The sequence below is a fragment of the Poecilia mexicana genome, unplaced genomic scaffold (assembly GCF_051168715.1).
Source record: "Poecilia mexicana isolate PSO_F unplaced genomic scaffold, ASM5116871v1 ptg000001l_5919364_6026786_+_RagTag, whole genome shotgun sequence".
Classification (NCBI taxonomy): Eukaryota; Metazoa; Chordata; class Actinopteri; order Cyprinodontiformes; family Poeciliidae; genus Poecilia; species Poecilia mexicana.
In genome coordinates, this window is record NW_028263409.1 from 53,493 (window position 1) to 70,732 (window position 17,240).

General features: G+C 39.8%; 1 protein-coding gene across 1 annotated transcript; it reads left to right on the forward strand.

The window, feature by feature from the left end:
* Positions 1-491: 491 nt before the first annotated feature.
* Positions 492-16,614, forward strand: LOC148152441 (uncharacterized). The gene is made up of 6 exons (XM_088003586.1): positions 492-1,759; positions 15,472-15,566; positions 15,657-15,941; positions 16,054-16,088; positions 16,185-16,269; positions 16,404-16,614. The coding sequence occupies exons 1-6, from the start codon at positions 821-823 to the stop codon at positions 16,612-16,614; spliced, it is 1,650 nt and encodes a 549-aa protein (XP_087859712.1). The 5' UTR covers positions 492-820.
* Positions 16,615-17,240: the final 626 nt, after the last annotated feature.

The window sequence follows — 17,240 nt, forward strand, 5'->3', positions numbered from 1 at the left end:
CAACACAGCAGGGTCCCTCCTCCTTCTTGAGGGAGGATGACTTTGGCTGTTTGTGCAAACAGTAGTTCAGATTACTCAATCGTTTAGGAGTCCTTGGAGAGAAACTTCCATGTTGTACTGGGGAACCAGTGAGACCTGGAATAGGTATTTTATTTTATGTTGTGGTTTCCTCTCATTTAACCAAGAGTTATTTATTACCTTTCGACCAATGCTTTTAATTTGAAAGGGTTTTTAAAGGGACAAGGTTGCTAAGTGACCTACACAAACTTCTGACAATAACTGACAATGAACTGTTTTGGACATAGTGCAGAGAGTAAGAGAGCGTACGAGTCACAGTTAACCTTCCTATGGTGTTAGGGTCCCTACGGACCCGTTTTGAGTTTTAGCATGCATAAAAGTACTTCATACATTTGTTTTTTGCGTTGAAACTTTTTGACTTTGTCAGGGACTTCCATTTAAAACACTTTATAATTTTTTTACTAAATTATAAAGTGCTCTGGTGAAAAAAATGACTTTTGTGGTGTTCGGGTCATTTGTGACCCGGTTAAAATTTTCGATTATAAAACAATAAAAAAATGCCAAAAATTAAATCATAAACACACAATCAACCAACAGCCTCTTCCTCCAACCACTTGAAGTTCATTTAGGGGCTTTTCTCTTTGCCTTTTTGCGAGAACAAACAAAGGGAGACATGTCTCTTTGGACCTTTCAGATGATCTCAAGAGTCCTCAGATTTGACAATCGAGACACCAGAGCAAAATCTGACAAGCTTGCTCCCATCAGGGATGTTTGGGAGAGATAGGTGCAACTCCTTCCACTGATGTTCAACCCAGGGCCAGAGGTGACAGTGGATGAACGTTTTCTCCCTTTCCGAGGAAAAAGCCCGTTCCGGCAATACATGCCTAGCAAGCCAGGCAAATATGGCATAAAAATCTGGGCAGCCTGTGATGCTAAAACAAGCTATGCGTGGAACCTACAGATTTACATAGGCAAATCTGCAAGCGGCATCCCTGAAAAAAACCAAGGAAAACGTGTAGTCCTCGATTTGACTACTGGACTGCAGGGTCACATCACTTGTGACAATTTTTTTACCAGCTATGACCTTGGACAAGAACTTCTCAGGAGGAAACTCACCATGGTGGGCACAGTAAAAAAAAATAAACCTGAGCTGCCTGCTGAAATGTTGCTGGTGAAGGACAGGGCTCCACTTTCCTCCAAATTTGTTTTCACAGATACCACCACTGTTGTTTCATACTGTCCAAAAAAACGACGGAATGTGATACTGATGTCCACTCTTCACAAAGATGCTGCCGTGTCATCAGGAAGTGACAAAAAGCCCATAATCATCCTGGACTACAACAAAAACAAAGGAGGAGTGGACAATCTGGACAAGCTGACTGCCACCTACACTTGCCAGCGAATGACCAGGAGATGGCCAATGGTTGTGTTTTACAACATCCTCAATGTGTCTGCATACAATGCATTTGTGTTGTGGACCCATATTCACCAAGGGTGGAATTCAACCCAAAACACCAAGCGGAGAATGTTTCTTGAGGAGCTCGGGAATTCCCTTGTCAAGCCGCACATTGAGCAACGGGAACGGGTGCCCCGAGAGCCAGCTGCTGCAGACTTGGTCAGACAGCTGCAGTGGTCACCAAACACGCCATCCACATCCACAGCAACAAGAAGAGCATCAGCATCACCTTCCCCCTCAGCAGCCAGCCTTGCCTCAAGCACTCCATCCACAGCCACAATGCCAGTGAGACCACCTCGCTCAAAAAGAAAGAGGTGTCAGGTCTGCCCTAGCAATATGGACAGAAAAACCTACATAGTGTGCTTCACCTGCAACAAATATATCTGTAAAGAACACACTAAAAGTGTCACTTTTTGCAACACATGCATCTAAACACACACACACACACTCACACACACCCCCACACACACACACACAGGCATGTTCTTTGCACAGAGTATTTATAGAACAAGTACTTGATTTCTTTTGATGTGATTTTCTCAATTGGTTGTTTATTTGACCTTGCAAATCTTTGTTTTATTGTAATTTGTTATTATTTATGACTGTTCTGTTTTTCATATTGTTAAATATTGTATTAAAGTTCTATTGTGTGGGGGGAAAAAGACTTGTTTTTGCCCTTTTCTTGAAGTAAATGTATACGGGTCCAAAATGACCCGAAACACCATAGATGTTGCTATACTTGATAATATTAAAATTAAAATCTTTTTTTTGTTGAACATTTAAGAAATGTGTTTTAATATCTCTCAGTTACACTCAGATAACAGAACAACTGATTATTTTGTTGCCTTCTTCTCTTAAGGTTCATTTGACCACTTTTTAGACATTGAAAACGAGGGGTATTTTGTTAAAACAAAGGCCCAGGGGGCCACAAAAAAAATATTAAAACCAATCTTTTCATGGATAAGGGAGCCCAACCAGCTAAACAAGAGTTAAGAAAAACATTGGATGATAAAAGATTGTTTTTAGGGCATTTTATGGCTGATTTAATACACGGGTCCAAAATGACCCGCTAACACTACAGATGGCAGGAGAAAGCTAACACCAGAGGAAGGTTAAAGGGAAATAACTAAGGAAAAGTCCAACTAAGGTCTAAACAATTAATTAGTTAGCGCTTGGTTGATGAGGGAACAATGTGAGTGTTTTGACGAGAGTATTGTATTTATTGAGCGTAATGTTTATGTTTCAACATGAAATAGTGTTATTATTTGATTAACTGTCAAACAGTTGAAACAGTTGGAATACGTTTTAGTTCATGTTATAATTAAATACATGCAAGGTAAATTTAATGATATTACAAAAAGTAAGGTTTATAGGTTAAGGTGTAAAAGGTTAGAACCACTAAGAGTTACTAATGGTATTTTATTTGTATGTTTTATAGCTCTTACGGTGTGTTCATGTACAAAGGCCGTTGAATAAAGAAACGCTACCCATCAGTTTGAGAGACCATCGTTTCAACTGGGAAACGCTACAGGGTGTCTTGACTCTCTTCCTCTCTGGTGCTGGTTCTTGGGACGAGCCTACATCGTGGCACTACGCATGTTCAGCCCGATAATAGAACACACGCTTTGAACACAACAGACAGCTATCTTGACGCACAAAGCTTGGAAAAACTGGCGTGGCAGCACAGATCGTCAGAACCGGTTGTGATTATGATGCATTAAATGTCGGTCATGTAGAATGTGACTAGTTTACAAAACACACTGGATTCATTTGCCAGGACAGAGCAAAGAAAGAAAGATTTTTATTAAGTAGGTGGGTAAAATGGATGAGTTACTGCTTCTTAGAAGATGCTCAAGATATGAGGAGGAGATCGAAAAGCTGAGAGAAGCTTTGCATAATCTGCAAGTTGAGGCAGAAGACAGAGAAAAGGAACTCCGGAGTGAAATAAAATAGCTTTCAGATGAAACTGCTAAATCGAAACACAAAATATCAATACTAACAACACTGAATGATCATATTATTGAATCCGAAGAAGAAAGAAGAAAGATCCAATGCTCTCTGACAGAAGAAAATTGTGTACTGAAAGCCGAAGTCACTAGGCTGAAGCCCAAGGCAACAGCATTGATAGATGAATGTACGATTTCAAGAAATGCAGAAATGCACAAGAGAGTTCTGAGAAAAAGATTTTGTACTTGGAGGAGGAAAATAGAAAACTTAATGCTCAAATAAAACAAAAACAGCGCACGATAGGTCAAATGTATGAATTGACAGAGTCAGAGATTCAATTAGGGAATTGAAAATACAGATTGAGACAAGACTAGAGGCACAAATACTTCCGGAAAAAGTTGGAAAAACCATCAAAGAGAAATTTGATGCTGTGGGTGAACATACAGAGCTGCTGATAACACCAAACTTTGCAGTTGAAACCCAACAGCAATCTTTACAGCTGAAAAATCAACTCAAATGGAAAATCTGAGCAATGGTTGTAAGCAGCCAAAATGTTTTGCCATCAAATCTACACAGATTGAGCATTTCATTTCGAAATCGATGGAAAAATCGACTCGGACCAAATGTGCGACTTATAAACTAAAGCAGCTTCAGACTCCATGTAAAACATCATCTTAAACACAAACTTTAAAAAGCAAACGTAGGCATGTAAGGACTTCTACTAGAAATACGACTTCAGCTAAAACTTTTGACGCATGAATCTAAGCAGCCTAAATCTTTCGCTGAGAAATCACCGGAAATGGAAACTTCTACTAATTCTAAGAGTTGGTTGGGGTACGTGTGTGGATGGATTAATATTTGGTGTTAAATACACCCTGCTAGGTATTTTTCAAGCAGCAGTAACAACGAAGGTTTATGAAATTGCAGCCAACTACTATTTTTCGGAAACAGAAATTCCTTTGTAAGGAATAGTTTGTAAAATACTAATGTACCCTCATATAATATGAATATAATATAAAAATCTCTGAATGTGGCATGTCAGCGCTCTAGTGGGGAAGAAGTCGAAGCTGGTGTGTGAGATTGAAAGGTTTTAGCTAGAAGTAGTTGGACTCACCTCGACGCACTGCTCTGGCTCTGGAAACACTCGCTTGGATAGGGATTGGACACTCCTTCACACTGGAGTTGCCATTGCTGAGAGGCACAGTGCAGGAGTGGGCATACTTGTTGCTTCCCCATCTTGGTAAATGTACTTTGGAGTTCAAACGGTGAACAACACAGCAGGGTCCCTCCTCCTTCTTGAGGGAGGATGACTTTGGCTGTTTGTGCAAACAGTAGTTCAGATTACTCAATCGTTTAGGAGTCCTTGGAGAGAAACTTCCATGTTGTACTGGGGAACCAGTGAGACCTGGAATAGGTATTTTATTTTATGTTGTGGTTTCCTCTCATTTAACCAAGAGTTATTTATTACCTTTCGACCAATGCTTTTAATTTGAAAGGGTTTTTAAAGGGACAAGGTTGCTAAGTGACCTACACAAACTTCTGACAATAACTGACAATGAACTGTTTTGGACATAGTGCAGAGAGTAAGAGAGCGTACGAGTCACAGTTAAAGGGAAATAACTAAGGAAAAGTCCAACTAAGGTCTAAACAATTAATTAGTTAGCGCTTGGTTGATGAGGGAACAATGTGAGTGTTTTGACGAGAGTATTGTATTTATTGAGCGTAATGTTTATGTTTCAACATGAAATAGTGTTATTATTTGATTAACTGTCAAACAGTTGAAACAGTTGGAATACGTTTTAGTTCATGTTATAATTAAATACATGCAAGGTAAATTTAATGATATTACAAAAAGTAAGGTTTATAGGTTAAGGTGTAAAAGGTTAGAACCACTAAGAGTTACTAATGGTATTTTATTTGTATGTTTTATAGCTCTTACGGTGTGTTCATGTACAAAGGCCGTTGAATAAAGAAACGCTACCCATCAGTTTGAGAGACCATCGTTTCAACTGGGAAACGCTACAGGGTGTCTTGACTCTCTTCCTCTCTGGTGCTGGTTCTTGGGACGAGCCTACATCGTGGCACTACGCATGCTCAGCCCGATAATAGAACACACGCTTTGAACACAACAGACAGCTATCTTGACGCACAAAGCTTGGAAAAACTGGCGTGGCAGCACAGATCGTCAGAACCGGTTGTGATTATGATGCATTAAATGTCGGTCATGTAGAATGTGACTAGTTTACAAAACACACTGGATTCATTTGCCAGGACAGAGCAAAGAAAGAAAGATTTTTATTAAGTAGGTGGGTAAAATGGATGAGTTACTGCTTCTTAGAAGATGCTCAAGATATGAGGAGGAGATCGAAAAGCTGAGAGAAGCTTTGCATAATCTGCAAGTTGAGGCAGAAGACAGAGAAAAGGAACTCCGGAGTGAAATAAAATAGCTTTCAGATGAAACTGCTAAATCGAAACACAAAATATCAATACTAACAACACTGAATGATCATATTATTGAATCCGAAGAAGAAAGAAGAAAGATCCAATGCTCTCTGACAGAAGAAAATTGTGTACTGAAAGCCGAAGTCACTAGGCTGAAGCCCAAGGCAACAGCATTGATAGATGAATGTACGATTTCAAGAAATGCAGAAATGCACAAGAGAGTTCTGAGAAAAAGATTTTGTACTTGGAGGAGGAAAATAGAAAACTTAATGCTCAAATAAAACAAAAACAGCGCACGATAGGTCAAATGTATGAATTGACAGAGTCAGAGATTCAATTAGGGAATTGAAAATACAGATTGAGACAAGACTAGAGGCACAAATACTTCCGGAAAAAGTTGGAAAAACCATCAAAGAGAAATTTGATGCTGTGGGTGAACATACAGAGCTGCTGATAACACCAAACTTTGCAGTTGAAACCCAACAGCAATCTTTACAGCTGAAAAATCAACTCAAATGGAAAATCTGAGCAATGGTTGTAAGCAGCCAAAATGTTTTGCCATCAAATCTACACAGATTGAGCATTTCATTTCGAAATCGATGGAAAAATCGACTCGGACCAAATGTGCGACTTATAAACTAAAGCAGCTTCAGACTCCATGTAAAACATCATCTTAAACACAAACTTTAAAAAGCAAACGTAGGCATGTAAGGACTTCTACTAGAAATACGACTTCAGCTAAAACTTTTGACGCATGAATCTAAGCAGCCTAAATCTTTCGCTGAGAAATCACCGGAAATGGAAACTTCTACTAATTCTAAGAGTTGGTTGGGGTACGTGTGTGGATGGATTAATATTTGGTGTTAAATACACCCTGCTAGGTATTTTTCAAGCAGCAGTAACAACGAAGGTTTATGAAATTGCAGCCAACTACTATTTTTCGGAAACAGAAATTCCTTTGTAAGGAATAGTTTGTAAAATACTAATGTACCCTCATATAATATGAATATAATATAAAAATCTCTGAATGTGGCATGTCAGCGCTCTAGTGGGGAAGAAGTCGAAGCTGGTGTGTGAGATTGAAAGGTTTTAGCTAGAAGTAGTTGGACTCACCTCGACGCACTGCTCTGGCTCTGGAAACACTCGCTTGGATAGGGATTGGACACTCCTTCACACTGGAGTTGCCATTGCTGAGAGGCACAGTGCAGGAGTGGGCATACTTGTTGCTTCCCCATCTTGGTAAATGTACTTTGGAGTTCAAACGGTGAACAACACAGCAGGGTCCCTCCTCCTTCTTGAGGGAGGATGACTTTGGCTGTTTGTGCAAACAGTAGTTCAGATTACTCAATCGTTTAGGAGTCCTTGGAGAGAAACTTCCATGTTGTACTGGGGAACCAGTGAGACCTGGAATAGGTATTTTATTTTATGTTGTGGTTTCCTCTCATTTAACCAAGAGTTATTTATTACCTTTCGACCAATGCTTTTAATTTGAAAGGGTTTTTAAAGGGACAAGGTTGCTAAGTGACCTACACAAACTTCTGACAATAACTGACAATGAACTGTTTTGGACATAGTGCAGAGAGTAAGAGAGCGTACGAGTCACAGTTAAAGGGAAATAACTAAGGAAAAGTCCAACTAAGGTCTAAACAATTAATTAGTTAGCGCTTGGTTGATGAGGGAACAATGTGAGTGTTTTGACGAGAGTATTGTATTTATTGAGCGTAATGTTTATGTTTCAACATGAAATAGTGTTATTATTTGATTAACTGTCAAACAGTTGAAACAGTTGGAATACGTTTTAGTTCATGTTATAATTAAATACATGCAAGGTAAATTTAATGATATTACAAAAAGTAAGGTTTATAGGTTAAGGTGTAAAAGGTTAGAACCACTAAGAGTTACTAATGGTATTTTATTTGTATGTTTTATAGCTCTTACGGTGTGTTCATGTACAAAGGGCGTTGAATAAAGAAACGCTACCCATCAGTTTGAGAGACCATCGTTTCAACTGGGAAACGCTACAGGGTGTCTTGACTCTCTTCCTCTCTGGTGCTGGTTCTTGGGACGAGCCTACATCGTGGCACTACGCATGTTCAGCCCGATAATAGAACACACGCTTTGAACACAACAGACAGCTATCTTGACGCACAAAGCTTGGAAAAACTGGCGTGGCAGCACAGATCGTCAGAACCGGTTGTGATTATGATGCATTAAATGTCGGTCATGTAGAATGTGACTAGTTTACAAAACACACTGGATTCATTTGCCAGGACAGAGCAAAGAAAGAAAGATTTTTATTAAGTAGGTGGGTAAAATGGATGAGTTACTGCTTCTTAGAAGATGCTCAAGATATGAGGAGGAGATCGAAAAGCTGAGAGAAGCTTTGCATAATCTGCAAGTTGAGGCAGAAGACAGAGAAAAGGAACTCCGGAGTGAAATAAAATAGCTTTCAGATGAAACTGCTAAATCGAAACACAAAATATCAATACTAACAACACTGAATGATCATATTATTGAATCCGAAGAAGAAAGAAGAAAGATCCAATGCTCTCTGACAGAAGAAAATTGTGTACTGAAAGCCGAAGTCACTAGGCTGAAGCCCAAGGCAACAGCATTGATAGATGAATGTACGATTTCAAGAAATGCAGAAATGCACAAGAGAGTTCTGAGAAAAAGATTTTGTACTTGGAGGAGGAAAATAGAAAACTTAATGCTCAAATAAAACAAAAACAGCGCACGATAGGTCAAATGTATGAATTGACAGAGTCAGAGATTCAATTAGGGAATTGAAAATACAGATTGAGACAAGACTAGAGGCACAAATACTTCCGGAAAAAGTTGGAAAAACCATCAAAGAGAAATTTGATGCTGTGGGTGAACATACAGAGCTGCTGATAACACCAAACTTTGCAGTTGAAACCCAACAGCAATCTTTACAGCTGAAAAATCAACTCAAATGGAAAATCTGAGCAATGGTTGTAAGCAGCCAAAATGTTTTGCCATCAAATCTACACAGATTGAGCATTTCATTTCGAAATCGATGGAAAAATCGACTCGGACCAAATGTGCGACTTATAAACTAAAGCAGCTTCAGACTCCATGTAAAACATCATCTTAAACACAAACTTTAAAAAGCAAACGTAGGCATGTAAGGACTTCTACTAGAAATACGACTTCAGCTAAAACTTTTGACGCATGAATCTAAGCAGCCTAAATCTTTCGCTGAGAAATCACCGGAAATGGAAACTTCTACTAATTCTAAGAGTTGGTTGGGGTACGTGTGTGGATGGATTAATATTTGGTGTTAAATACACCCTGCTAGGTATTTTTCAAGCAGCAGTAACAACGAAGGTTTATGAAATTGCAGCCAACTACTATTTTTCGGAAACAGAAATTCCTTTGTAAGGAATAGTTTGTAAAATACTAATGTACCCTCATATAATATGAATATAATATAAAAATCTCTGAATGTGGCATGTCAGCGCTCTAGTGGGGAAGAAGTCGAAGCTGGTGTGTGAGATTGAAAGGTTTTAGCTAGAAGTAGTTGGACTCACCTCGACGCACTGCTCTGGCTCTGGAAACACTCGCTTGGATAGGGATTGGACACTCCTTCACGCTGGAGTTGCCATTGCTGAGAGGCACAGTGCAGGAGTGGGCATACTTGTTGCTTCCCCATCTTGGTAAATGTACTTTGGAGTTCAAACGGTGAACAACACAGCAGGGTCCCTCCTCCTTCTTGAGGGAGGATGACTTTGGCTGTTTGTGCAAACAGTAGTTCAGATTACTCAATCGTTTAGGAGTCCTTGGAGAGAAACTTCCATGTTGTACTGGGGAACCAGTGAGACCTGGAATAGGTATTTTATTTTATGTTGTGGTTTCCTCTCATTTAACCAAGAGTTATTTATTACCTTTCGACCAATGCTTTTAATTTGAAAGGGTTTTTAAAGGGACAAGGTTGCTAAGTGACCTACACAAACTTCTGACAATAACTGACAATGAACTGTTTTGGACATAGTGCAGAGAGTAAGAGAGCGTACGAGTCACAGTTAAAGGGAAATAACTAAGGAAAAGTCCAACTAAGGTCTAAACAATTAATTAGTTAGCGCTTGGTTGATGAGGGAACAATGTGAGTGTTTTGACGAGAGTATTGTATTTATTGAGCGTAATGTTTATGTTTCAACATGAAATAGTGTTATTATTTGATTAACTGTCAAACAGTTGAAACAGTTGGAATACGTTTTAGTTCATGTTATAATTAAATACATGCAAGGTAAATTTAATGATATTACAAAAAGTAAGGTTTATAGGTTAAGGTGTAAAAGGTTAGAACCACTAAGAGTTACTAATGGTATTTTATTTGTATGTTTTATAGCTCTTACGGTGTGTTCATGTACAAAGGCCGTTGAATAAAGAAACGCTACCCATCAGTTTGAGAGACCATCGTTTCAACTGGGACGCTACAGGGTGTCTTGACTCTCTTCCTCTCTGGTGCTGGTTCTTCTATCAATCCTACATCGTGGCACTGCACATGCTCAACCCGATAATAGAACACACGCTTTGAACACAACAGACAGCTATCTTGACGCACAAAGCTTGGAAAAACTGGCGTGGCAGCACAGATCGTCAGAACCGGTTGTGATTATGATGCATTAAATGTCGGTCATGTAGAATGTGACTAGTTTACAAAACACACTGGATTCATTTGCCAGGACAGAGCAAAGAAAGAAAGATTTTTATTAAGTAGGTGGGTAAAATGGATGAGTTACTGCTTCTTAGAAGATGCTCAAGATATGAGGAGGAGATCGAAAAGCTGAGAGAAGCTTTGCATAATCTGCAAGTTGAGGCAGAAGACAGAGAAAAGGAACTCCAGAGTGAAATAAAATAGCTTTCAGATGAAACTGCTAAATCGAAACACAAAATATCAATACTAACAACACTGAATGATCATATTATGGAATCCGAAGAAGAAAGAAGAAAGATCCAATGCTCTCTGACAGAAGAAAATCGTGTACTGAAAGCCGAAGTCACTAGGCTGAAGTCCAAGGCAACAGCATTGATAGATGAATGTACGATTTCAAGAAACGCACAAGAGAGTTCTGAGAAAAAGATTTTGTACTTGGAGGAGGAAAACAGAAAACTTAATGCTCAAATAAAACAAAAAAATTGCATGTTAGGTAAAATGTCTGAAGTCACAGAGTCTCTCAGAGATTCAAATAGGGAGACAAAATGTTGCACACTTGAACAAAAGTGGTGTCGAGAAATGCGGTGGTTGTAAATTTCCTTTACTTCCCTTTTTCTGAACATTCAAAACACATTCATCGATCCGTGCGTTACACTATTCGCCATCTTGTCTTCTTCTTTGAAACTTAGGACCCTTCCGACCCGAGGCTGCCCTAAGCGCCTGTTCGAAACTGATCACTGTCCAAACTTGTGTCACTCTCAGTCCGAATAGCTACCAACATACACGTGAATATTCCGCTAAACATGGAGAATGAAACAGTGCTTTTTAATAAAACAAAACATTCATAGGAACAGAGAATAGACTCATATTTTAATGGAAGGGGGGGGTTCTTTGATCCAAAGTCCTCAGCAACTGATCCCCCACACTCTCCTCCTCAAAATAAATGTCGTCCCGACATAATGGCATTTCTGGAGAACTGAGTCTTCAGCCGGTATGGAGACAGGTTTGGAAGACAGTCTCTTGGTACACTTTCCTGTATGAAACAGTTCTTAACATGGCATCTATCCCCCCTTCATGTCATGTTGAACAATAGACATTACTGGCCAGGTAATATCTGTAAAGTCACTCTGCCATCTCTGTGGTTGTGATTATGATGCATTAAATGTCGGTGACGTAGAGCTGACTAGTTTATTAAACACACTGGATTCATTTGAAAGTACATGGCAAATGAAGACACATTTTTTAAGTCTTGCGAAAAATAGATAGTTTTGAAAATGGAAGAATATCAAGGGCTCAACGAGCAGCTCTGTGATGAGTTACTACTTCTTAAAAGAAGGTGTTCAAAATATGAGTAGGAGATGGAAAAGCTGAGAGAAGCAATGCATAATCTGGAACTTGAGGCAGAAGACAGAGAAAAGGAACACCGGAGTGAAATAGAACGGATCTGAAACTCTTCTCCTAAATGTGTAAGGTGGAGCAGGGAGGAGTACTGGCAGCAGCTGCAGGACTACATCATCTTTTGTATCAAACATAAGTTAGTGTTAAAATGTTTCAGTAACTAGAAAGCCAAACATTTTAGAGAACATTTCTTCTGAGCATGTTCTTGGCCATACAGAAGGTCTTTGTTGAGAACAAGGAGTTTGGGTTTCGCTTAATTCTCCTGAAGATCCTGGATGTAAAATTACAAAATATATCAGAATAGACAAAATCACAAATCAAACTTTAAGAATGACTGAATTCAATCTCATAGCTGTCTCCACTGCAAATAACTTGTAATTAGCCAGCAATTTCAAATGTTTAGAGTAATTTTTATGTTCCTAAAAATAAATATAACACTTATGACACATATAATTTAATTTAGAAGTAAAACTTAACTTAAACACGAACTTAGTGGTGAATAACTTTTAGCACTAACTTTAAATAAATGTATTTGTAATTAATAGTAGCAATAATAATAAAATTAACAAACATTAACATTAGATAGTCTTATTTTTGCTTTTAACTCCTTTCCGAAACCCAGCGGGAGTTTGAAAGCAATGTGCCGTGAGACTGTCGTTCTCTCTCGGCTTAACGAGCCGCTCCGCCCGGTCAACTGACGGAGCGGGTGAGACAAGCCGGCGGCTGGAGGGGAGCGATAAGTCCGAACACATCCGAGCATGTTTGTAATTAAGCTATATGTTAATAAGCCGAGCACATAGTTATTATAAATGGCACAACTAATTTATAATGACTTTGCAAAAGTTATTTTATTTTCAAAAAGCATAATATACCCACTTTATTAATAGCTCTGCTCGCTCCCCGCCGCCATTACTGCTGGTGTTGTCGCCTCAGCCCGCTGAGGATGCGCGCGCATATTGTACCCAGCGAAAATCAGGGGACAAACCGTCAACTGTCATTTCTTTTAAAACTAAATCGATTTTTAAACATTTGAACATGTTAAGTTATGAACAAATATGATTGAGGTTATATTAAACAACTGAATTTAATTTACTTGACAAATTGTGCCCTTCCCCTTCATCTTTTTTTCAACACTGAAGCTTTGTCAGAGCTAGCTACCGTAATAACATTTTAAATAACCATAAAAATAAATATCAAACATGTTTGAAAAAAATTCGATTTATTTATAAAATCCTATTCATGTCGAAACTTTATCTTCTTTTTACTTACCATGTCTTATTTCAAAGTAGAGGAGAAGTCTGATAAGCAACGTTCAGTCTTGTTGAAAATGGAGGCTTGTGAAGAGGGGTGTGGCTTCTTCCAAGTCTCGTCTTTAACCCAACCGTTTGGGTAAATCTACCCAACCCCTGGACCCAACAGGAGTGTTCAAATTGTAGACTTCCGGTAATTTTCTGACCCAACTCTTGCGTTATGAATTTTGACCCAATATTTGGTCAAACTAACCCAACCTATGACCCAACAGCTTCAACCCAGAAATTGGGTTATGAAAATAACCTAGCATTTTTTTACTGTTGAAAATACAGATTGAGACAAAACTAGAGGTACAAATACTGCTGGAAAAAGTTGAAAAAAAAAAACAGAAAAGAGAAATTTGATGCTGTGGGTGAACATACAGAGCTGCTGAAAACACCAAACTTTGCAGTTGAAACCCAACAGCAACCTTTATAGCTGAAAAATCAACTCAAACAGAAAATTTGAGCAGTGGTTGTAAGCGGCCAAAATGTTTTACCAACAAATCTACACAGACTGAGCATTTCATTGGAATCAATGGAAAAATCGGCTCGGACTGAATGTGACACTTATAAACTAAAGCAGCTTCAGACTCCATCTAAAACATCATCTCAAACACAAACTTAAAAAAGCAAACGTAGGCATGTAAGGACTTCTACTAGAAATACGACTTCAGCTAAAACTTTGACGCATGAATCTAAGCAGCCTAAATCTTTCGCTGAAAAATCACCGGAAATGGAAACTTCTACTAATTCTAAGAGTTGGTGGGGTACGTGTGTGGATGGATTAATATTTGCTGTTAAATATACCCTACTAGGTTTTTTACAAGCAGCGATAACAACAAAGGTTTATGAAATTGCAGCCAATTACAATTTTTCAGAAACAGAAATTCCTTTGTAAGGAATAGTTCGTAAAATACTGTCTAAAAACAAAATAGTTGAACCAACTTAATTGAATTGCTTCTATGGGTAACAAGGACTTTACCCAATTTAGTAATTATAATCATCCAACTCAATTTATTAATTTTTTAAACAAATTTATTAAGTATGTTTAAGATAACAGATTTAAGTCAGTTTTACTCAAATCATTTAGTTTACTTCAAAAAAATGTAAATGGACCGAACTTATATTGAGCTTTTCTAATAATATTGACCACTGAAAGTGCTTTTAACTAGATTCACATTCACCAATTTGCACTCACAAACACACACACATTTATACATCGACATGTGGCAGGAGGAAACTGGAATCGAACCTACAACCTTCTGATCACAAAATGACTACTCTAGACTGACTTAAATCTGTTATCTTAAACATAACAAATAACATACAAAATAACATTAACATAACAAATCTCACACACTAGCTTCTACTTCTTCCTCACTAATCTAAGTAGCCTAAATCTTTCACTGAGAAATCACCGGAAATGGAAACTTGTGCTAATTCTAAGAGTTGATGGGGAATGTGTGTACAAAATTAATATACACAGTGCTGCAGTAGATTTTCCATACATTTGTGCCGACACACATTTGAAATGTCCATAGTTGAATTGTCCAGATATTTGAGATGACAATGTCCAAGCGCAAGTCGTTTCAGATGAAGAGATGAATAGTGGATTGTGTGTCTGCATGGTGAGATGGAGGGGGAAATGATACAGACCACAAGGCTCCTACCAGACCAGTATGGAGTGAATTTCAGGTTCTCCTGGCCCCAGCCAGCTCTCAGAAGCTCGCCATCCTTTAACCCTAATCAAGAGGGTCACCTCGCCAATTAAATTTATAGTTCACTGCATGACAGCTTCATGGCTCCAAGCTCACTGGATGTTCAGATTTGTAGCTCCTTTGTCTCCAGCTCCCCGCTTCACACCTGACTGGGAAAGCTGGAGCAGGCCTAAATAACTACCTCAAGTGCGTTGATTGGCTGAATGCACTGTGTGACTGACTGTCACTCTAACCAATGGAGCAGAAAAGGCGGGATTAAGGGCAGTTTTTTACCCTGGGTTACACCTGGAAGGCCATTTCCCATCCTTCCAGCAGGCCTGGATCAGGAAAGCTGTTTTCTGCACAAACACAAAAACAGGGAAGACGAAGCTGAGGCCCCATCCTCAGTTATGGTGGCATCTTCCTCAGTCCCCGACTGTGTTCACTCAGCCTCCGGCCTCTCCAGATGTTTTCTTCACCCCCCCTTTGTTTCGCTGGATGCCCCTAAAGATGTGGGCCATTCCACTTGTCTGTGTCCAGCCCACCTGCGGCAGCCACAAGCTGACAGCTACCGGCTTGTACCAGACCGTCCGCAGGGTCTTGAATGTAGACGGGTGGTATGAAATGGCCACAGAGTATCTGTATTTAATGTTTCACGGGGATTTTTATTGTTTTATTGGAATAAGGACACGTGAGACTGACCAGAAGCATGTGGCCTCCTGCAGATACTCCAGTAACTTCCATGTCATGGTGCTGATGCGGGAGAGGAGCCAGGGGAACAGCGTCACACAGCTGTACAACAAGCTGATGGAGGGGCACTGTGCAGCATGGACTGACCACGCTTTGCAGTACCTCACAGCCTGTGAGCCCTTTGCTGACTCCTCTGTCATCCAGCCACCGCTGTTCTCCAGCCCCCCGTCTCTCCTGCCTCTTCCCAAACTCAAGTGGCTGCTGTCCGTGTACGCCAGGGACGTGCTTTTGAGGTTGTCTGAGGTCAAAGCCAAAATCACGTCAGTCTTAGGCAATGTCCTCAAAATGGATTCCACCAAAAATGTACAAAAAAAGTTTGAATGTAGTTTGAATTTACAGTTTTGCTTCAATTTTTGTGTTTTCTTTATTCAGGTCACCAAGAAGCTGGCTGGTGCTGGTGCACCAACGTCAGCAATGAAATGCCTTGCTGCTAAAATGTGCTATACAAATAAAATTTGATTGATTGAATGAGCACAGCCAGGTCTTGGTGTCCGTCCTTACAGCTGCAGAGGGGCACGGCCTTTGGCCCATGGCAGCAGGCCTGGTGAGGCGCCACCGGGAGGCGGGAGTGGCGCCACCCTCCGTGATGTATGTGTACCGGGACTGCTGCAGCCCGCATGCTCAGGGCCAGGCGCAGGTCGCAGCCAACTATTATATCTCAGAAACAAAAATTCCTTTCTAAGTAATAGTTTGTAAAATACTAATCCTACACTACTCTGGAGGAAAAGGACCAGAGGCGTGGAGGAGACGGCCAGGAGGATCAAGGCGCTCATCAACGAGATGGACGGTGAGAGTGGGAAGGACACTCTGGGAGTGCCGCTGCTGGACCACGAGCAAATCCAGCAGGTCTGGCTGGACCTGAATGCAGGCGACACATCGCCTGCATTCAGGACCCAGAGGGCTTACCCCTCTCCCAGAAGACTGGCACCCTGACTGGCAATTTTTTTTTCCTGAAAAGTCTGCACAAGTTACTGAGTAGGCTACGAGTGTGGTGGCTATTATTAACTACAAACATGCAGACATGGCTTATTGGGAGGGGCTGACAGTCCAACCTCCATAACAGGAGAGTAGAAGAGAACAGCAGTTGATTTTTAGACCTTTGCTGAGGTATACAAGATCAGCCTCAGGTGCAAGTATCGGCAGATCACAGATCTTCCAAAATTGAGGAAATCAGTTGTGACAAATCAGCTGGCCAATAAATCGGTGCACCTCTAATGCATATTTTTAGATATGTATATTCTCCAGATGTTGAATAAAGATAGAAGTTCTACCCTTTCAATTGATTGTTGATAATGTTTGGGTTTGCAGGTTAATGTACAGAGTCACACAAAGCAAAAGAGTGCTGCACTGCACAACTGCTATACTATGGTGACTCCATTTCCAAAGCTTTATATCCTAATCTAATTTTGTAGAAATGAACAGCAGAACAAGAATCAAGGCCAGAAATAGCCAGTCGCACTTCTTTGGGCCGACATCCAGTTGATGGTAAGTTAATTTTGCTGACAAGTTATGATATGTATTACTTAATATTCCTATAGTAAAAGATGGATTAATGGATT

Coding starts and splice junctions, on each gene's coding strand:
- LOC148152441 (XM_088003586.1), top strand. CDS start 821: ATGTTCAACCCAGGGCCAGAGGTGACAGTGGATGAACGTTTTCTCCCT. Junction 15,567..15,656: donor TGGTATGAAATGGCCACAGA/GTATCTGTATTT, acceptor GGCCTCCTGCAG/ATACTCCAGTAACTTCCATG. Junction 15,942..16,053: donor GAGGTCAAAGCCAAAATCAC/GTCAGTCTTAGG, acceptor TTCTTTATTCAG/GTCACCAAGAAGCTGGCTGG.